The sequence below is a fragment of the Anomalospiza imberbis genome, chromosome 1 (assembly GCF_031753505.1).
Source record: "Anomalospiza imberbis isolate Cuckoo-Finch-1a 21T00152 chromosome 1, ASM3175350v1, whole genome shotgun sequence".
Taxonomy (NCBI): domain Eukaryota; kingdom Metazoa; phylum Chordata; class Aves; order Passeriformes; family Viduidae; genus Anomalospiza; species Anomalospiza imberbis.
Window position 1 is genome coordinate 85,541,909 of NC_089681.1, and position 22,433 is coordinate 85,564,341.

Sequence of the window (22,433 nt, forward strand, 5' to 3'; positions counted from 1 at the left end):
AAACACATCGTACTTTAAAAGGTTAACGCCTGTGGAGTTTGTTTTACCTTTGGGGTTTTGTCCTCGAGCTCTGGTCTCAAAGATTTTCTCTGCAGTTAGGATGGGTGGAAACTGGTTTACACACAAAAGCCGGGGGTCTCACAAACTCCCAGCAGCAGAAGAGCGCGGCTCACGGGCAGCACCCAGCCTGTCTTACGCCCAGGCCGGCGGAGAGGGCAGCGGCTCAGCCCCGGTCCCGAGGGGCCGCTCAACGCCCACCGCCCCCCTTTCCCTGAATGGGTGGAACTCCTCGGTGATGCCAGCCTGGGGGGATCCTGCTTAGTCCTGACCCTCCGGGCCCTTTCTTCGGTGAACCGCCGAAGGGTGGAAGCCTAAATAACGACGACGGTGATGATGATGATAATAATAACAAATAATCAATTAAAGGAATAACGAAGCAGCCCCCCAGCCTGGGTGTGCGGGGCGCGGCGACGGGGGGACCCCGGGGGGCCCCGCGGGACGCCTCTCGCCTCTGCCCGTGTCTCCTCCAAGCCCGTAAAACTGGGAGCGTTGCTCGCTGCTCGCTGCTCCGCGCCCTGGTAACGGCGGCCCCCGGCGGGCGGGAGGACGTGCGGGGCCGCCCGTCGCGGCTGTTTCCGCGTTGCCCGTCCAGGGAGGTCCCGCCCCTGCCCGCGGCCGCCCCAGCCCCAGCCCCAGCCCCGCGGGGAGGCTCCGGGGCCGGCGGGGGGGCGCGCCCCCAGCCCGGGGCCTGCGGCGGGGGCGCCGGATAAAGCGGTGCCGGCCCGTCCGCCTGCCGGCACAGGGGCGGCCGGGACGGGCCCAGCGGGGCGCCCCGCCATGGCGAGCCCCGCACGCCCGCGGCAGGAGCAGGCGGCCGAGGAGCGGCGGCTGCGCGGCGCGGCCCCGACGGTGCCCCGCGACGCCAAGCGGGAGGCGGCGGGGGAGCGGCTGGTGCTGCTGGAGCTGCGCCGCTGCGGCCGGCCGCCGTCCCCCGGCCCGGGCGAGCGGCAAGAGGAGGGGGAAGAGGAGGAAGAGGAGGGGGAGGCGGCGGCGGGCGAAGATTGTTGCGGCAAGTGCAAGAAGCGGGTGCAGTTCGCCGACTCGCTGGGGCTGAGCCTCGCCAGCGTCAAGCACTTCAGCGATGCCGAGGAGCCGCAGGTGCCGCCCGCCGCGCTTTCGCACCTGCAGAGCCCGCCCGGCGAGGAGCGGGACCCGCCGCCGCCCGGCGCCGACCCCGCGCCGCCCGCGCTGCTCCTGGTGCCCGACTTCCCCGACGGCGGGGAGCCCAGCGCCGAGCGGCTGCGGCGGCAGCGCGTCTGCCTGGAGCGCCTGGGGCGGCCCGCGGCGCCCACCGACGTGCGGGGCACCGTGCAAGTGCTGGGCGGCCCCGGCCCCAGGGAGGTGACGGTGCGCTACACCTTCAACGAGTGGCTCTCCTTCGTGGACGTCCCGGCCGCGCCCCTTCCCCCCGAGCCGCCGGCCGAGCGCTACGGCTTCACCCTGTGCGTCCCGCCGAGCCTGCGGGAGGGCTTGGCCCTGCACTTCGCCATCCGCTACCGCAGCCCGCAGGGCGAGTTCTGGGACAACAACGGCGGCCGCAACTACACGCTGCGCTGCTGCGGCTGCCCCGGGGCCGGCCCCGCCGCCGCCCCGCCGGCCCCCGCCGCACCTCGCTACTGACGCCGGCCGGGCGAGGGGAGCCGAGGGGACCCGGCCGGGCAGGGGCAGGCGGCCGCACCCCGCGCCCAGAGTGAGGCCCGGCTCGGGAGGGAGACAGCCAGCGCGCCGAGGGCCCCGTCCCGGAGACTGCCCCGAGTCTGGTGGTTTCTAAGCAGGAGCTTCAGTTTCTGCCAGCGAAACATGGATGTGCGTAGGCTCGCACTGCTGTGGCTTGTGGAATTGTTCTCCTTTTCGGTTTTTGTCTTTTTTTTTTTTTTTTTTTTTTTTTTTTTTGAGAGAGAGAGAGCAAGGAGACTGAGTAGCGTGGGCTTTGCTTTTCCCCTCTTGAAGTGAATTTTTGAGGTCTTGATTTGGGCTTGACTCCACTTACCCGATTAGTCAAGAGCACTCGTGTGAAAACTTGGTGGCGTGTTCGCTAAAGATTTAACTTAGGAACCCAGTTTTCCCGTTCTCAGATTCATTTGAAAGACACAGTACTGCGACTGCAATGGTGTGCTTTGTCCTTTTTTTGTTATTTTCTTTTAGTTCAGTGGACTCCGTAACAATAGGATTCACTGTTGTGAGCACCTGTCAAACCCGTGACAGGCTTGCGTGCCCGTCCCACCTTTGCCATGGCTGCGGCAGCTCTGAACAGCAGGCACTCTGTTTTGGGGCTGGATCTGGGGCTGGACTGGGCTGCCCTGGTTTTTGTCACTCAACACACTTCGATACCGCTCCCCACGCTCGCATGTAGGTCCCGTCTGGCTAATAGCAGCCAACAGGGACTTGTGCAGAAATGTTTTTGCTTAAAATAGACTGGTGACTTCTTTTCACACAACTGACAAATCTAAAACCGGGATGAAGGAGGAGTTAAAATACTTGCTGATGCTGTGTTTATCAGGAGAACTTTGGTAACACCTTTGAGTTGTGCACTGTGAAGTGAAAGATGGTGTCCGTCTCGTACACAGTTCTGTATTTTCAGATTTGGGTCTGGTTTGGATGACCCTTCTCACTGAGGAGTGACGCTGCCAAACAGAGACGGTGTCCTCAGTAACAAATGGAAACAAGTGCCTTAGTTCAGTTCTTATGTTACATTTTCCACCACATTTCTCAAGTATTTATAATTTATTCAGCTTTTTTTGCTACATATTTTTCTGTATTTGTATGTTGCTGGGAAAGAACTTTGTTGTGCACACAGCTGGACTTTATGGCGCTGGACACTTGAATTGATTTTATAGTCTTCACTCTTGCACTGCAAGCCTAGAGGTTGACTACTACTGGTGTCCCAACTCTTGAAATTAAGCAAAAACTACCAATGCAAATGGGTTTGTAAGAATAAAAAAAAAGTTTTAAAAAAAGCCATAAAGCTCACCATTACACTTTCTTTTTTTTTTTTTTTTCCTATTTAGCAAAATGTAACAGCAGGCTTCACAATTTTGCAACCTATGGTGTGTGTGTCCTCACCAGGGATGATCCCATCCATAAGCAGTGTTTAGGGCTGTAGCTGAAAATGACAGTTGTCCTGCCAGAGCCATAAGGCAAATCACCCTCCAGGTCTGTGACAGGCCTCTTGAGCAGAGCTGTGGTGTGAGGAAGCTTTACTAGCATGGGTGGAAACTAGGTGGGTTACAGTCAAGTTTTGTTGGGGTTCTTCTGCAACTTTGACTCTTCTTGTTTTCTTTTGATACAGTATCTCAAAATATGCATTATTTTTGGTTAATGAAGAACGATTGCCAGAATGCAGAAGATCCCTGATGTGGGTGTGTGGTCTTCCATAAGACCATGGAATGGCGTTTTCCTTTTTTGAAACAGAGATTTCTCAGGTCTTCATTTCCTCTGAAGATGTAAAACATCTTAAAGGCTATCCTAACAGCATTAGAAAAAATAGCTTCTTGATACGATTCCTCATACCTGAGAATATTTTCAAGCCTACAGCTAGCCTGCCTTTTGAGATGGCTGGAACAGACCTAGAGCTAAAAGCAGGGAGTCTGTTGGGGGAAAGATGCGAAGCAGAGGGAGCTTCAGACTAAAGGTGCTGCAGTTCTGCTCACATGTGCACTGCTGCTGAAACACAGCCTGTCCTCCCTCCTCCCAAAAAAGCCTGTGCGTACACCACAGTGTAAGAATACAGCCAGAGACAAGGAAGTGTTTTAATTCCTTCAGAAACCATTCTGCTGTTAGACTGTATCAGTTGCTCTGACAACGCACAGAGGGAGAGCAATGTGCAGCCAAACAGAAGTTTGTACTGTTGTCCTTCAAGTTACATGTGACCTCTCACTAAAAAGGTTTTTAGGGAGAATAGTGAACTCTGCTGTTTCCCTACACAAGTTTGTTTTAAGTCTATCATGCATTACAGAATTACAGGATCTTACATGGGGATAGCCTGGTATGAATTAGCCTTTCTTCAGATTGCTGCATCAATGAAATAGTGTGCTCTTAGTGCAGTGTCAAGATTGATCCTTCATTTAAGTACAATGTAATATTTGGGATTTCTGAAGCCCATTCCTTATTCTGTGCTTTGTTTATTAGTTGCTTCAGAGAAGAAGGAAACATCTCCAGAAAAAGGAAGGGTGCAATCTCTCCTTAACAGAATTTAAAGGAGCAGCCATATTCTGATGGCTGTGTCTGGGCAGAGGTGGTACCAAGAAGAAACCTGGCTAGCTGTGCCTAGTGATAGGGGCCTGGAAATGTTCTCTGGTCCACTGTAAACTTCGACATCCAGAACATGTGCCATTTCTGCTTGCTTTTCAGCTGTGTGAACTGAAATTTGAAATGCAAGAAAGTACTTGCTGAGGCTAGACAGTAAAATCTTCTGAGTGCTTCAGAAATGTGGTGCCAATTGAAAATCCTGCCAATTGTGTTAATTAAAGCACAACATTTTTGTCCTTTGATACCTGGTGAGGTGCTTTTATTTGTTATTAAGAATTTCTTTTTGTGAAAGGAAGGGGAAAACCTCTAGATGGAAGTCAGACATACTCACTTTTTGATAGACAGTACATTTCTGTGCTCTTGGGATTTTACAGAAGCATAGATTTCCAAAGCAGGGTTCAAAGACAGCCTACTCACAGTTGTCTGTATTTTCATAGCTGAGGTTCCTGAGAGCTATGGAAATGCAAGGCTTTATCAAAGATTAGACTGGGCAGCAGTTGTAAAAATCCAACTGGACCATGTGTGTAGCAAAGGCTAGCAAGCCCACATCAGCAAACCCCAGGGCTCCTGCTCCTGGCCATAGGTTGAGACACATGGCATAATTGCAATGATATTCTCAATGGAATATGATCAAAATGAAGTTTTTTTAAATTCCATTAAAATCTAAAGGCCAGTAGAGTAAAATGTTAAGTGAAGCATTCTTTCCATTTGGTTGCATTACTGTTAATGTATTTCATAAAGATTCAAAGCATAACTTTTGGAATATGTTCTCCCTCCCCTAACCTAAATAAGAAATTTAAGATTTATTGCACTTTTGGGAAAACTTTAGCTCCAAAGATTTTTATTGTATGCAGATTTCTGTTGCCCCATCATGGATTAAAAACTTAGGTTAGGAATAGCTACCAAATGGTTTTATAGGTGTATATAAATGAAGAGAGTTTAATATAGTTGAAACTCTGTAGGGGTAACTGTGAAGGACATAAAAGGTAAATCTTCCTTAAGTAATTTTTTGCCATGTACATTTACTTCTACATTCAGATTTAAATGATTCAGGAAAGGGCTGTGAAGCTAAATTTACTTTGGTGTCATGAAGATCTGTAAGCTTGCATGAAAACTACTTCTGTTTTATTTAAAATTGGAGCTTTCAGTCAGTACTTGGAAAATCTGGCTTCTGCTCCCATTGGCTTCCCTGGGATTTGGATCCAGCCCAAAGTACTGCAGGAAGGTAAGGGAAATGATCTAGGTTTAATTGTCCATTCTGTTCAGAATCTTGTGTTATGGGGTTAGGATAACATGGCACTGTGATGAATGTTCATCTGTCAGGAGTTCAAAATCTGCTGTCTATGCATGGCAGTAATTAAATCACCTTAATTGTTTTTTCATGATTCTTTCTGAGAGAGGGAAAATTACTTGCCTTGGATTAGCATATTGCCAAAGACTGTTATAAATATTTATGGAGTGCACTCTTTCAGTAGAAAGCCTGTACATTCTTCACAGGTCTCCATAGTTCTTTTTCCCGAACACAGAAGAGTAGTTACTTGAATGCACTAATTACCATCATCTCCCCCTCTTGCAAAGCTTCAGTAGATACTGGTTAAAAGCAAAAAAGTTAAGTAGTTTAGAAAGAAGCATCTCTTGCAAAACATATTTAATGACCTCTGTAAGCTGTGGAATCTTTTTGAAGGTGCATGTGTTTGTGAAACAGGTTTGAGAGTTCTGTATTTTTTTCCTTTTACAGTTGTAGAAAACACATGGTTTTGGAAGAATTACTAGCTTCTCTGTTTGGTGTTTTTTTTTTTTTTTCCTGCTTTCACTTTAAGGCCTCATGCAATTTTCTTATATTCTGAAATAGTGAAAAAACTAGGAATGTAAACACTCAGTTAAAGAGCTGCACAGCTTAGTTCTTCTTTTATAAATGTCGTCAAGCAAAATATTCCCAAGAGTATGAAATAACTATGCCTGTGTTAAGAATGATGAAATAAAGCAAACAGTATAGTCCTGACTTGAATAATGCCAGGATTTCACTGTAGATCATTATGGAAAACTCAGGAAAACAGTCAGAGCACAGCTCTTTCATGGCTCTGTTTACGCATATGTATGGTCTGTGCTGGGAATCGGGAGAGATGCATTTATGTCATATTACAGGAAGTAAAGTTGAGGGGCTGGTGCTTCTCTACAATGTCATTCTGTCTGCTGGTGTTAGAGGGTAAAAGTTTTGCTTTTAATACCTGGAAACTTAGAAGGTTTTTCTTTAATAGAAATACCTTTTGAGAAAAGTGAGTACTGAGTTAAAATCCTTCTTAGCCTATTTCAACATGGAATGTAAAGCACATGCTGCTCACTTGGGTTGCTCTCCTGAAAATGTGTACCTCTGATATATCTGGGCACTTTGAAAGCATTTTTCTGCTTTCAATTGCAGAAAAAGTTCTTGAGGGGTTGTAACACACAACAGAAATGCCTGTCCTTTGAAGAGTTACTAAGATTAATCAAATGGTTACTTTCTTCTTTTCAGAGTGCTGTTTCCAAGCTTATCCTGTAAAAGTAAGGACAAACTTCAGTATAGGCAAACACTCAAATTTTGGTTCATACTGCTGAGGTCAATAGTTTGCTAAAGTGTTGAGATCGGGGAAAAAAACATTTTTATTATAATACAAAAGCAAAACTGCTTTGCTAAGACATTGTAGCTTCAGTAAAAATATTTATTGAGCTCTGTTCTAAGGAAAAATATATACTTTTTCTAATAGTGGACATTGTACATAAGTCATGGGATCATTCCTTTGTGTTTTAACTATTCCTGTTGTTTACACTGCTTTGACAAAATCCAACAAAGCTTCTGACAGCGTGCCAAGAGAGATTTAATGAGTATTGCAACGTAAACGGAACTGGTGAAGCACAGAAGGTGCAGCTGTAAGAGCACAGCAGCTCCGAGGCTGGAGCACAGCGCCAGCTCTCCAGGCCGCTCTCTCCATTGGCAGCCCTGAGCACAGCCCTAGCCAAGAGCAAGAACGGGGCAAGTGGACACCAACACCACACTAAAGTCATCCCAGCCTACAACTGGGCTCGACTTCCTAAGCCAGGTGTGGTTAGAAAGTATTTTCCTTCCATAGCTTGTAGGATTTCAATGATAAAGCGTTTGTCAAGCTATGTTTTTGTACAGAACCGGGCATGTTTTGGCAAAATACCTTAAAATGGACATCAGGCATGGGAAAAATATATTTGTAGGCATCTTTCATCTATCAGGCATGTGCAACTGATATGCACATAATTAACACTAACTGACCATGCACTTACATGTATGTTACAAGCAAAGGAAACATACAGGCCTGTCCAAAACAGGGAACAAGCATCTAAAATGCTGTTGGGTTTGAGGAGTAAGTAATAATATCTTTGCTAGCTTTGCACTCCTGTTAACAAGCTAGATAGTGTTACGCAGACTTTTGGACTGTAGCAGCAGAGGAGTTCTTACCTTGCTTCTAATAAGTAATGTATAAATACAGTATAAGCACAGTATAAAAACTGTATGATAAGCTGATCAGTAATTTCAAGTAAGAACTAATTTGTCCTTTACTGAGAAGGTCAGCTGTCTTATCCTCTGCAGTATGGACTGGGGACAGAGGGAAATTACAGAGCACCACTACTTTTTCCCCACCCCTGCCTGGATGGTTCTCTCTAGACTCTGTAGCTGAAGGTTGCTACTGCTCCTCTGAAGGTAGAAGTAAGGGAGAGAGAATCTGAGTGGTAACCTTGAGAAAGAAGGTTGGAGCAGATGCTATGAACTGGGACTGCAGTAGTTTTCTATCTACCACAAAAACTTAACAACAGAGTTTTTAGGCATTAATGGAGAAGTAATCTCCTTCATAGTTTGGAAGGAATTAATAAGACATTTCCCATTCCCATGACTGCCTGTCTGTATGACAGCACATACCATCTACAGCTGTATTCTTGTTGGAAACAATGCTGAAGAACTTCACTGAAAAGTTATTTTTGAAGAACTGTTTATGCATTGAAAGAGTCCCCTTATTTTTTTGCAAATAGGTGAAAACATAGATTTAAATAGTAAAAATGTTACCGATGGAGTTGTCCCTCTTTATAAAACAGGGCTATGCTATTTATAAATATGTTTATTTTGCTTTCTAGCATACATTCTCAGATCTTGAAATGGTATGCAGTGCTTGTTCCAGTAATTAAGTTGTTTTAGACAAGGATCTTACATGTACTGTTTTAGCGACCAAGTTTCTAACAGTATAAAACTGGCAGCCTTCCCAAGCCTGTGTCATCCAAGAGTGTAAGATGCTGAATTTCTGTGAGCTCTCTGGAAGCTTAAAGAGCAATCAACCCTTCCTCCCCTGCACTTTCACCATTAACTTAAATGCACTTAATTATCCAGTTGTGAATATGGAGATTTCAAATACAGAATCTAATGTACATTACCTATTAGAATAGTTAAATTCCATTTAAATAAAATGTTCACTAAAAGCAATATATACTGCAATACTTATACACCTAGTAAGGTGAGAATTATTACTGTATTTGCTTTTTATCTGAAATTGAAAGGGGGCTACATTGGGAGTCTCAGGTACACACTATTTTATTCTGTACACTGTACTGTCCATATGAAATCCATTACTATAGATCTCAATCTAACCGTACAAAATGTTAAAATGGTAAAATACACTTTAAGGGGCAGTGAGGAATGGGAGTTTGTTCTAAATTAGACACTTTAATTAGACACTCTGCTTTAATAATGTTTTCATAGAACACGAACAACAGAGAAGAACATAAACAAAAGATGAATTTCGTGAAGCAGGAAAAATAAAGGGTAGATTTCAAAGGCCACAGTGCCTTTGGAACTAGTTTTGAGCTTCTGTTTCTCTATTTAAAAAACCCCACAGCAATTCACTGAAATAAAAGGAAACTTTTTTTCTTGTATGCCAGGTTTGCACTGCTTAATTTTTCTGCACATTTGTCATAGAAAACAAATTCAAGCACAGTAAGGACTTGAGGAGAACCTGATCAAAATTTTTGCTTGCTTTTTTATTAATCTCTGGTCTTAAAAGTGTTGAGCATTCTGTGGATTTAAGAATAATCAATAAAATGCTATGCTGAGCACTTTTTCTAGGTAAAGCTTGTTGCCACTTCATGACTTACAGCACTTGAGTTACTGTTCCAGTTATGTTCTTTTCTTCTGCCAAAATTCACGATATTTGTGAGAAAGGGAAATCTTTCATAAAGTGATATGGAGCTTTCTGCTAATGGTTGCACCGCAACAAATTAAAGGACTGGGTGGTGAAAAAACATTTGAAAGCTCCCAAGCCTCAATAATTCAAGTCTTACATTCTGCTATTCTGATCAATTAATTATGTTAAAAGTAGGACAAGACTGGTTATTAACTCTTGGAAACTAAAGAAAGAACTAGTGAAATTTTTATGTCACCTCCTGAAATGTCAAGGGATGCTCTTCAAGGAAACACAGTGCAGCCTACGATACTTGTAAGTATCAAAGTCCAGGAGATGGAAATTCTGACCATCTCTGGTTTTAATACTTTAACTAAAATATGTACTTACTCATTTAGTTCAGATGCTGGATATTTTTAAGTGCAACAGGATTAATACAAACTTAGTAGCTGGGTGAAGGGTTTTAAATCTTGAGGGGTTTTAAATCTAACATGTTTTTTGTGGTCAGTGAGAGACAAGGTTAGCATCAGAATAATGTAGCTGGTTGCAGATAGTATAATAGAGTTTTATTGTCGAAATAGGGCAGGAACTATTCCATGACATAGGACACACAAGCAAAGAGATTCCAAGACTACCTTACATACTATTATAAATCACAGCCATTTATCTTAGAACATGTGACCCTTTAGAAAATAGAACTTTGGTTGCCAAAAACAGTCTCTCAGGCATTTGTTATGCTGAACAGACAAGCTCAGATGTGCATGTGCAGTTTCTGCTCAGATGTGCATGTGGCACTGTAGGATGCTGAAGATGGTCCAGTGTTGTTTCAGGATCAGAGGCTTTTCTTGGCTATGTGTTTCCTGGACTCTCAATGACCAATTTTTCTGTGACGTACAGCTGGTGAATGGTAACCTGAAATCAAACCAAAATATCAGTAAACAAAGAAAAACAAAAATATGGAAATAATCAGCAGGTATTTCTTATGCTCTTTAGGTGGAGAGCCTAGATATAAATAGCATGGTATGGTATTATTTTCCGGCTCCTTTGGAATCCTAATTTAATTTGCCTTACAAATAGTGAAAACAGTTCAACAGTTGTTAGTTCAGCAGTAGCATTTTACACACACTGGAGCTACCTCTTGTTCACAAGGTGGTGTTCAGACCTCCTATATTTGTCTTTCTAGTGCAACAAGGAAATGAAATATGACAAAAATGCAACACTGATGCTTTGACTCCTCTTTTCTTTAGCACTTTCTAGTCTGCTCCATAACATTGGTAAATTGTGGTTGGATGAGCAGCTGGCAGCTGTCACACAGAGCTCTTGGCTTAGCAGCTGAGATGGGGAAGGAAGAAATTTCATGCAAGTAGGGTAATGAAAGCAGAAGACAACGTTTATTTCTGAAAGTATGGATTTTGGAGTCTACTTTTTAATATCTGTTATGTCCTTTCTTGCCCGTACTTTCTCCTTCAGGCCTGGGTACACAGTAGTTCTGTGTCCTTTTCACAAAAAAAAAAAAAGGTTCATACATTTATATGTTGAATTAGGACAAAAAAGGCTAGATGCTGAATTACACTAAGCATGGTATATTTAGTAGAATTTAATACTGTGCAAATTAAGCCTAACAGCATGTCAAGCTCTCAAAGTAGTAAAAAATCAGGGAAAGAATGTTTTTGGCATTTTCAGTTTACCATTTTTTGTGGGGAAAAAATTCTGGCCTCTCTTGAATAAAAATTTATCATCTGTGCTCACACTCACATAAAATGTGAATAATATTGCCTTTTAGGAAATGAACTATTTAATCCTGATAAACAGCCTTGTCTGAAACTTGTAATGCATTGATTTTAATCTTGAAATATTTATTACAAGGGAGCATTTATGAAGCTGTTCGTAAAGGAACAGAAGTTTTCCTTGCCAACAAATATTTCCTTCTTTTGGCACTCTGAGCTAAGTTAGTAACAGCATACGAACAACTCTGATTATTTTTGAAGTTACTTATGAAATATGTTCCATACAGAATATTTAATACAAAGGCCATACACAACTGTGGCATGCGTTACCAACAAAAATTTTAAGCTGTCAACAAGTGTTACTTGTCAAAGAGAACTCGCTGCTCTGGGTTATGTGGCAGGCTATACACTTTAGTTGCTGCCTTACCACAAACCATGCTGAAGTACTTAATTTTTGTATACTGTGTTTTGGAGCCCAAAGAATCTTTAATCCTTTCCCACACAGTAGAGCAAATTTAATGGGAGGCTCAGAGGGATTACAAATATGCTGAAACCTGAATTGCATTTTTTTTGTCCCCCAGCTGGGGAGATACATGAGACTGAGTACGTGACTTCTCAGTCAATCATATTCAGCTGGGGCAGATGGCTTTGTAGGAGAAAGGTACGAGCTGCTGTTTGCTGTCCCTGTGCCAAGAGGTGATGTTATCTACTGCTGCACCTCTTGACTTGGATGCAATAAAAGCACAGATTTATGTGTGAGCTGCTTCCTTAGCAAACCACAGGCGTGCAGGCATTTCAGCAAGTGCAGAGCCACTAGTGCTGTGCTGTCAGCCTTTGCTGGGCTGCTGCAGCTTGCCTGCTCTGCTGCCTCCCTTCCAGAACCTCTGCCATGGCACTGTAAGCTGAACTTTGAAACCTAAGGATTTTTTAAAGTCATTAGCATTGAATTTTTAAAGTTATGATCAAGCTTTCCCATGTGCCTTAGACAAAACAAACCTTCCATTTATAGCTGCTGAAAAATTCCCATCCATAAACATCCCCTGCCTCAGCAGAAGGATTGCACCAGTATTTACACACTGACACTCATTAACCCTACGAACCACAACAGCCTTCTTACAGAGTCCTCACCACCCCGAGTCTAAAGAAGGCACTTCAGCAGCATGCACTCACTGTGGATCAGTCTCCCATTTTAGAGACTTACGTGGCTACCTATTGTGCTCTTTTTTCATGGTGCATGTTTGTAGCTTGTACACCACATTCTGGTAAGGTGGCTGGAAGCCAGTGCATAGGTCAGAGCCAGGGGAGTTCCACTGACCACAGGAAACTTTTGGGGAAAAAGGCTCTATGATTTGCTCAGCAACTTGGTTACCCAAAAGTTTATTCACCTCTTTAGGTAACACATTGCAATTAAATTTTCCAGGAAAGAATGTGCAATAAAGAACTACACTGTCACCAGGAGAAGAAAATAAATAGAAATATAAATGTTGCTTCGCAGCTCCTTTTGAATTATTTGATGTTTAAATTCTGCCTGAAAAAGTATGTACTTTGGTTCTGACAGGTCCAGCCCTCAAAACCTGACAACTTGTCTTTGTTCAAAGATTTAGTACAAGTCTATACGGTCAACTGTGTTTTGTGAACAAGAAGACTTGTTCTTGAAACCTTACTATTGCCTTCTGTCTGAATCCAGCAGAAGGCTTAGGGCTTCAGAATGGGATTTATCAGCAGATGTGGGACAACAAATGGTGAAAAAGAAATCACCGAAGAGTAATTATTAGTTCATCTTGTAACCCAACCATTCTCTGATTATTAGGTCTTTGTGTGTTCATATGGAAGCAAGTACTAGTCCTTTGCCATGGCTGGCAGGAAGCAACCACAGGAATTAGCCACTTCATGGAATCTTTCATTGCTGTTGGGGGGAAAATCATGTAGGAAAGGTTTTCCCTATATAACAAAGCATAAAAGATGTGTATGGGGAGGTGCAGTAAGAATTAAATTGTAGAATTAAGAAGAATTATAGAAGCAAAATCTGAATGTCCTGCAGACACTGAAAGAACATGATATTACCCTAAAAATTCAACAAATCCAGAAAAATTGACTGAACTCTGGACTCTGTCCTCTCCAAAGGTGTCTGGCTGCCAGTGTCTGATTCTCAGGGACACCTGTGGCTGGTGAGCAGGTTGTGTGTGGCTTCCATGCCAAGCCTTGTGACAGATGCAATTGCAGTGGGACGGTGCTGGCCTGGGAGGCAGCCTGAATTCAAGGGGCTAATCTGAATCCTAGGGGCTAATCTGAATCCAAGGGGCTAACCTGAATCCCATCTTGACACAGCTGGTGGAGTAGGTCCTGCAGACCTACTGCTGCTACTTGCAAAATACTACTAGATTATCATCGCCAGTTTCTGAAGGAATGTGGCATGTCTTGTGTATTTTATCCACATTAAGATTTTACTTTGCAGCTCAGAGTTGAGGTAGAAGTGACTGCTCATATTTCTGCAGGGATGAAAATAAGGTGACTGGGTTTAAAATTTTTTTTGAATTTGCCTCACTCAGAGTGCATAGTTCTGCTCTGAAAAGTATGATGGCATCTTTCCTTGACAGCTCTGTATAAATGTCTGTCTACTCAATTAATCACCACATTTTTCCTTCCTTAGGCTCTGCAGCACAAAGATGGCCAGACATCTCTTTTTCCCATGTACTTTACAGAATTATAATTGTGTGGCATATACCCCATGAGCTCTAACAAATCCTGCTGAGCCCAGATGAAGATACTTTTTCTCACTGTCACTGAATTACTCATCCTTATCATCCCGCCAAACTTGCCAATCTCCAAACAACTAGCTACCTGCTTGTGTGAGGTCTCACTGATAAATTTCAGGGTGTGTGCCCTAAAATTACTCAGGTAAGTAGCTAGGCAATAGCCTTTCTGCCCTCAAAAGCAAACTAACTGTTTTCTTTTTTCATGCCACTGTTTATTTTTTGATGGCAGACAAAAGCAGGAGTGGCCTAACAGGACAGGATGCAACACTCTCACCTTATGTAGAATCAACTTACTGGACAATGTAAGGCCTAAACACATAAAAGTACCACTACAGCACAGTAATATATAAACACTGCAAGACAGCAATTTCTTTAGGTGTCAGTTTTTAAAAAAAAAAATGATCTCCCAAGAGGGTCATCACTGGAGAAGTAACAATGGTTTCCTGTTTTTCTTGAAGAAATGCTGCTTATAACTAAAGCTGATGTACAACAGATAGCTTTACATATTAAACACATTTACATATCTAATATACATAGAGGTTGTTATATACACATGCATAAATATATGAAAAATACCAGACTCTAGATAATAAACATCACCATCTTCTCTCTTTTGTTACAAATTTGCAGACAAGGAATTGTTACCTTATTACAGCCAGGGATCCCATATAAACATATACATTTTTATGGTTCTTTATTATGGAGAAAAAGGAAGAGGTCCCGTGTATTAATATATTTTTACACACACACACACACAAATATATAAAATCAGGGTTTTTTTTTTTCCTGTTGCACCTGGGAAGTTGACAGGTGTATCTCATGGGCACACTGCTGAATCTTAACTAGGAAGAAAAATCCCTGATGACACCACAGTCATATTGCATTTACAGCTGCTAATCTGGGCCTCTAACACTACATGAAGAAGTTCCACATTCATATTTTCTGTCACAGTGACTATAAAATGCATCTTAGGTGAATGCTGACAAGAACAGAAATGTTCAAGAATAAAGGTTATTTTAAGAGCTGGCAACAGTCTTATAAGTTGTTTACCAACAGTCTTTCCCATTAGATGATGCCAACCAATTTGCAATCCTATTGTCAATATAAGTGAAGTGGTTATTGTTCTTAAGAAGCATTACCTTTTCTCCCCCACACCCAAAATTTGATACGCTATACACAAAAAACTTTATAAGAATTTTTTCATATTTACTAAGGTCAGTTTAATGTTTTTTGTTTGTTTTTAAATTAATATGGACAGCCATTTTTGAAATTATCTTTTACTGCAATAATAAACACACCAGTGTGGTACACAGTAATCAATACAACTCAAATGGAACCAAAACCTCATCAATAACTTCAGCTGCTTGTCAAATCTTTGTGTTGGTATTAAATGCTACAGCAGCAGCCTTATTTATTTTAACTCAGGAAAGAATGTTGAAAAACTGCATTTGGCTTCTTAAGCACATAGGTTATTCCAGCTCTCCAGAGCTGGAATCAATGTGGAAAAAAATTATTTTGGAGACATCTCCCTTATTTTAATTTATTCCATTTGTCTACAGAGAATGGGAAAGGAAGTGAAGGAAAGCACAGAGCTGAGAAGTTAGAACTATCATGTATTTTACTTCTGTAAGCCTGTGCTGTGCAAATGCTGTATTCTTTGTTTCTTTATCACATAACATATCCTACAACTGCTGCTACATGAAGCTTTTGAAAAGGCAGGAAATATTAATTTATTGCTAGCATTCGTCTGGCTTTCACAAAGGTGTGAAGTAAAGTAAGACAGCTAACAGGCGAGAATGTATCTGAAAGTTATTTCTGTTAATAATGATAAATTATGTAATTTTGTTACAACCATATGCACTTTATCTTGAACACCTTCATTCGGCCTATCAGAAGCAGGATGATGTATTTATTTAACACTCTCATTAATTTATTTTGTGGGTCTCCCTGAAGAGATACTCTTCAGCAAAAAGAGCAGAGAATCTTATCTATTCCAGCAATGATGTACACATAAAAGACTGTAAGCATATATATTCAAGTGTATTTTGTATATGGTGATCTAAAATAGCAAGGGATTATTCTTTTTAAACACTTATTATCTCTCAGTTAAGATAGGCCCTTTTTCTTAAAATTACACAAACATGCTACTGTCCTTAGAAACAACATGGGCATGACAGACACTGCCTTTACTCCAAATAGCTACACTTGATGTAGCTTGAAGTAACAAGGACCTTCATAAGAGAAAGCAAAACAGGAATGTTTCAAGCCCCTTCCAGCCTGGATTGTTCTATGATTCTATGAAAGCCAAGTGGACCAGATTATGTGGGCCTTCGGTAAAGTCACAGTTTTAATTCTCTCGTTTCCTGCAAGCCACTCAGCCTGCAGATAAAAAGGAGCATGACAAGAAAAATGCCATCTCAAAAGCATGCAGGGCCCAACAGCAGATGACTGCAAAGGGGAAGAATCAACCCTCTGCTATTGCAAAGGTTACCTTACAAAGATGTCAGAGAGTGGGCCACAGGAAAGCAAGCAGTGACTGATTTTGGGCTTAAACAGCCAGGTGACGGTTTGATACAACACACATCCAAGGAAGGAGCAGGTGTGCAGACGTAATGCTCTGAGTGTGATCTTTTCATGCTTTCAGGATCCTGGCAATCTCCAGGCTCCCACCTCTCCTCCCTCCCTATTTTTTACCTGCTAGTATTATTTCAGCATCTTGCTTTTTCGCTCGTATTTGCATAGAAAGCCTCAACCTTCAGAGAGCAGCTCAAACTGCTCAAAAAGCCAAACACAGAAAAAGCAGGTATTCTAAAGAGTCAATCCCACGTGGCTGAAGGGGAAAAACCTAATATGCCTGATCTTTTCTCAATATAGCATGAAGAAGAGAAAAATCACTCAGTTAAGAAGCTGAGGGTAGCAAGGAAAGGAATATAAAACATTAGTGCTTGAAAATACAGAGACAAAGATGTGGATAACATTGTGCTGAGTGTGGTGTAACAGGTAGTCTAGTAATGCTGAGACATTTGGTATGTAAATACCCAGACCATTCACAGAGGACCCTATGTTTTTCAGCAACTACATAAGCAGAATTCATCAATGCCAATGTGAGTGCCTGCCTTACTTTTGTCAGTAGTATAATACAACAGCCACTGTCACAAAACACACATTCTGCACCAGATCCACGAAAGTACTGTAATGTCTGTGTATTGCAGATACACTAACTACACAATGCATACAAAAACTAAATTGTTATTATTAAAGGAAAATATTTTACTCTTCAGTGTTTTCTTGGATCACGACTTCTAAGGGACTTTTGGAATGGAACAGTGAAGAAAATGTAGTCATTATGGACAGGTATAAGCAGATTTTAAATATGCTTACTGAGTAGTGTGATGAAGTAATTCTGCAGCCCTAATAAATTTTCATACTGTGAACTACTGTGGTACTAAAATGAGCTGCCATAACATTATGACAACAACCATAATTTAAAGACCACCTTTTACAACATTTGTATTTAAAGTCAGATGCCAGAAATGCAATGTACTGAAATAATCATCTTTAGTCTTATTTCTCATGTAAACTGGGGAACTTGGTTGCTGGGGAGAGCTACTAAACAGTTACACAAAGAGGTATATGGCATGTTTGTAAATTAACGTCATTCAGAAAATGACTTATCCACCTGTACCTCCCTGCCTTTTTTTTTTTATAATGCTCATCACCCTCTACATTGATTGTCTCTCCCAGTCCCTGAAAACACCCGATTTTGTTCCAAACCGCTCAAACTCAGAGAAAGTTCCAGAGCAGCAAATGGTACATGACTTTTTCTGTCTTTAACTGAGATTTGCTTGACTAAATGATGACTGTTTAAAGCCTTGAAAATCTTTGTCTTCACCACATTTTTAAGTGAACAGTACATAAAGTAAGTGCAAGGGGAAAGTACATAATGTTCCTTGGGAAATGTTGAACTTCAGGAGTTAAGACAATTTAAGACAGCAGGTACCAAATTCTGAGGACTGGAAAGTGGGACTGGCAGGATGTGGTTCTGGGAAGATGCATACAAGAAACATGCCAGAGAGTATATCGAAGCTAACACAGATCAAAAGCAGTCCAGAAGTGAGCAAGCCCAGAGTGGTGGGAACAGCTAAAGCCACTAATTCGTCAGTGAAGAAAACGCTGTGGCACACGCCAATGCTGATGGCTCCAGAAAATGCATTTGGTTTGGCAGTGTGGAAAACGCTGGTCATCCCTGCTGTTGAAGCCAGCAGCTGTTCTGATCCTAGCTGGACCTCTGTTCATGTCCATTCAGAGTTCATCCCTGTAGTATCTTGTCACAGTTGTCACCTGTGCACATTTGCTACAGTTTCACTTTGATTTTTCTGAACAAAAAGTTTTCTCAGTATCTGCAGTACCAAAGTGTGAGGCTGCACAAACACCTGCAGTAATAATTCCACAAGACAAATGGATAACAAGTACACAACATGTATTATGCTTCAGGACTCTCCTGTGGGAGCTACCTCTCTCTGCAGCATCCTGCCCAATATTTTATAGAAAGTATATGTAGGTAGCAGAAGTACAGAGATGTATAATTACTCTCACAACTCAGATCTTCAATTACTTGCTTAAACAAGAGAATTATCTGCAGCTAGCAGGAAAACTGCATCAATTAAGACAGATTGGCACAATCACCTGTTACAGAAACATGCATCGAATATTCTTCCTTTCAAGTGTAACACACTGTGTACATTTGGTAAGGGAATGTCATATTAACTAAATAAACTTGAATTTGTTTTCTTTATTTATTCAGATCTTATCTAAACCACCAAACATAAAGGGGAAAAATTCCAGTAACTCAGAACTGTAATATTGTTTAACGTGGAAATTTAAATTTTCTGTGTTGTTAATGTCCTTTGAGCCAGAAGAATGTTTTAAAAAAATGCCTTTTAATCTGCTACTGAAGCTGTGTTTGGGGACGTGAAAGACATAGTGACCTGCTGAATTTTGGATTTGAATGGATGTTAGCCATAGTTTAATTATTTGGTGGTGATGTGTCTTCTTCAAGACTCCAAACTATCCATACCAAATTCCTGGGGCTGGTTACAGGATGGCAGCAGGTACATTGTGTTTTGTAAAACTGACAGGTGCTTTACTAGCATTTTAAAGTAACAAGGCCTTTCGTGTTTCAGGAAAAAAAAAAAAGTCAATTTGTAACACAGACAATTTTCCAAGACATAAAAGACAGAGAAAATGAATTTCCCTTGTCCTCCAAGAAGGCTATAACCAAGGATTAAACTTAATTTTATATGAGGAACAATTTACTTTAAGGTTCCAATATGTCTTTTCCTCTGCATTGATGTTACCTTACATACACCGCAGATGTGATTATAGGCTGGGCTCTTCTCTGTGCCCATTCAAATTACAAAATTAAATTTGAAAGAGAAGAAATAACAGATTGAATTTATCTTTAGAAAATATAGCTGTATTTACAAAGATAAATTTTGTATTGGATGTTTTTGATTCAATCTGCATCTCTGCCCAAAAAGGAGAACCCCATCGAGGCAAATACTTACATATCAAGCCCCTACTGCAGTGTTTAGGAGATCTCAAAGTATATCAGGACACAAATAAATTTTTATTTTTCTGCATTAAAAATACTTCCTTTCTTTTGGCAAAATTTTTACAGATTACTAAACTACAGTCATCTGTTCCTGACAAAATCATAAAGATAATTTCCTTGTTTATCTTACTTTCTGTAATGAAGGATATCTAAAGATTTATTTTTTCTTGCTAAGCCATCATTCTTGGTTTGCTATCTCCAAACCTCCAAGCTTCAAAGAGCATTTTTCTTTTCCTCCCCTCTTTTGGAAGAGTTCCAGTGAAAGCTACAAAAAACCTTATTGCCTAGACTGTTTATACTCTTTAAAAACCTGAGTAGGAAGCCAATGAGAAGAAAAGACATTAATGTGTTAGGACTGAGGATATATTTGTTGAATTTCAGTCAATGTTTGGGCCTGTGAGTTCTCACTTGCTATCCATTGTGCTAGGGTCACCTTGAAATAATTTCTCAGGTCCAGCTCAGTTTCCAAACCAACACCCCAGTCAAAAACATGACTTTGACCTCCTTGATTAAGCAACGTCTGTGGAGCCGTAACCGCAAAACATAGTGAACCACTCTATTCCTCTTGAAGTTAACTCCAGGTGATGGCAGGTAGGCTTCTGACTTCCTACAGCCTCTCCCCTGGGGCAGGAATTGCTTCCCTTGCCTCTCAGTGCCAAGGCAAACATCCCCTGCAGCACCACACCAAGCCAAAGCCAAGCCCTCGTGCTCCAGCCTGCCCACGTTGAGGTGGGTGTCCTGCCATCACACTGCTCTTCAGGGGGACAGCTCACACACCGCCAGTTCCACACACAAATGGGTTAGCTTCCCAGTGCTCCTCCGCCCAGCCCTTTGTACAAACAGTAAGAAAAATTAACGAGGGAGAAAATAATTATTTGCAAACCCTGCAGCTTTTGAGCAGGCGATATCCGTGTTTGTGTGGATATAGGATATAGCTTACATTAACTTGTTTAATTGGACTAAAGTAAAGCAGTATTTTTTTTTTTTGGCAGAGATAAATTACTGGATTTAGCACAGCTGGTAAGAGCTAATTCTGTACAAAGAGTTCTTTTCACTAGTGTGGGCGGCAAAACACTTTCAGCAACTGGCCTAATTAGTTCTTCCTTCTTTGCAATAGCACAGGACAGTTCAAAAAAGAAAAAAAAAAAGAGATTGTAATGGAAGATGTGGTATAAAATCATCCTGTTTGCTCTTCTGGTTTTGCCAGTCCTCCCTTATTTAATGTCACACTAGGCAGAGGCTTGCCCTAGTATTTTGCAGCAGAGATAATAATTAGGAGTGGGAGGTTAGCACTTATTCCAAACACAGGCAGGGAGCAACGTCTGTTCCTCTGCACGTACAGAGAACAGCATTCCTCACCCAAAACTCTGTGGCCAAACCCAAGCAGCAGAGTGATGGACGCACCACTGAGGGCTTTCCCCTCGGCAGAGCTCCCATTCTGGGCGGCTTGTTTAGCACAGACTGGGAAGCCCGAGCTGCCAATGAGCTGCACTCCCCAGCGCACCCTCTCTGACACGGATCATTTATGTGACAAAAGACAACGTGAGTGCCAAGTAGGATCATTTCAGCTTCACTGCTCCCGACATACAGCCCACCAGCTGCAGGGCAGTAACCCACTGCCCCAAACAGGCACTGACTTGAGCACACAGACACCATCCTTTCCATACGAGCTGGCCAAAAGCACTCGGGCTCTTCCACCAGCGCACACACTGACGTGCAGACGCTCTGCAGCTGTCAGCAAGATGCAGCTCCTACCAGATAAAAACTGGGCTTGGCAAGATCCACTTGACCTTCTGAATGTCAGTGAGATAAAGGGTAAAAGGCCAGGAAGGGCACAGATGTTTGAATTTACCTTCATTACAGGCCATCTAGGACACTGCTGGAAATTTTTTTCTAGCTCTGTTGTTTTGAATAATGATTCTGAGCTGTGCTTGAGTGAGTTACAAATCTATTACAAAAACAATTCAAATTGTTACAAGCCATTACCAATATTTCTTTTTCTCCTAACTAGACTGAATAAAGGCAGGATTATGAAAAACTTCTGTTAGGAAAAAAACTGAATGTGAAGAGGAAAAAAAAATTAAAAGTCAAGAGTATTTTATGAAGACAAACAGAATGACCAACTAATAAGGAAACTCTCCATATAGCTTGAAGAAAAACTCAGCAATGAAACTAGAAAAAAACAGTGTTTACCTGTCTTAATTTTTAAAATTATTTTTATATTTGCCCATTTATTTCTGTTGGCAGCAAATGGAAGACAGAGGGCTAGTCCTGTATTAGTCAGTCTGATGAAAAAAAAAAATTAATAAAACTTCTTAGAATTGCCTGCTGCTCATTTACAGTTTGAACAGTCTGATACTGAGAATAATATTTTCTAATACACACTTCTCCATAACGGTTGTTAGAAAGTCTATGGAGTTTTTGGTCAATGGAAGGTTGTTGATGAATCTTGAAAAGACTATTTAAAAATGTTGGGGGGAAGGCAGAGACAGAAGGCAGTTATGGGGAATAGACTGAATCTAGGAATTTGTCAGTGAGGAATCCTGTCTGAAATAATTTCTAATACAGCACTTTGCTCCTTCTGGGGCTTGACGCCTCAAGTATTTCTTAATTTTCTTTCCATTTTTCTGTACATAAACACTGGAAAAAGAAGGGAAACTGACTGACTATAAACAGAAAACAGTGAAGCTACTACACACAAGCTATTATGTAAAGCAGAGATCTGTCCTTAATCTTTCAGTATTAATCATCCCAGAGTTTTAACAAAAGGAGAGCGAGACTAACTGGTAAGAGATTCCAAATGATTCTTTGATTTATATAATGCATTATGTCTTTAACAAACATACACATCCAA

At 41.7% G+C, this 22,433-nt stretch overlaps 2 protein-coding genes and 1 long non-coding RNA gene across 4 annotated transcripts in view; 2 read left to right on the forward strand and 1 right to left on the reverse strand.

Moving 5' to 3' along the window:
- The first annotated feature begins 680 nt into the window (after window positions 1–680).
- On the forward strand, window positions 681–8,330 carry PPP1R3G (protein phosphatase 1 regulatory subunit 3G). The gene is made up of 2 exons (XM_068198820.1): window positions 681–6,520; window positions 6,705–8,330. Exon 1 carries the CDS (start codon window positions 838–840, stop codon window positions 1,678–1,680), a length of 843 nt encoding a protein of 280 aa, XP_068054921.1. The 5' UTR covers window positions 681–837; the 3' UTR covers window positions 1,681–6,520; window positions 6,705–8,330.
- Window positions 8,331–10,033: 1,703 nt separating this feature from the next.
- Window positions 10,034–22,433, reverse strand: part of LYRM4 (LYR motif containing 4) — an 86,224-nt gene continuing 73,824 nt past the window's right edge. For both annotated transcript variants that reach the window (XR_011001788.1, XM_068198836.1), the window contains one exon: window positions 10,034–10,394. Coding sequence is in view for 1 of the 2 variants with exons in the window: in XM_068198836.1 (XP_068054937.1) it covers window positions 10,332–10,394 (63 nt within the window). In the remaining variant the exon portion in view is untranslated. The remainder of the gene's footprint in view (window positions 10,395–22,433) is intronic.
- LOC137478787 (uncharacterized) lies at window positions 13,730–19,210 on the forward strand. Its single transcript, XR_011001794.1, has 2 exons — window positions 13,730–14,107; window positions 17,710–19,210. It is a non-coding gene; the product is annotated as an uncharacterized lncRNA (long non-coding RNA).

Bases quoted from the DNA above. Each gene is read 5' to 3' on its own strand.
- PPP1R3G (XM_068198820.1), top strand. From the start codon at position 838: ATGGCGAGCCCCGCACGCCCGCGGCAGGAGCAGGCGGCCGAGGAGCGG.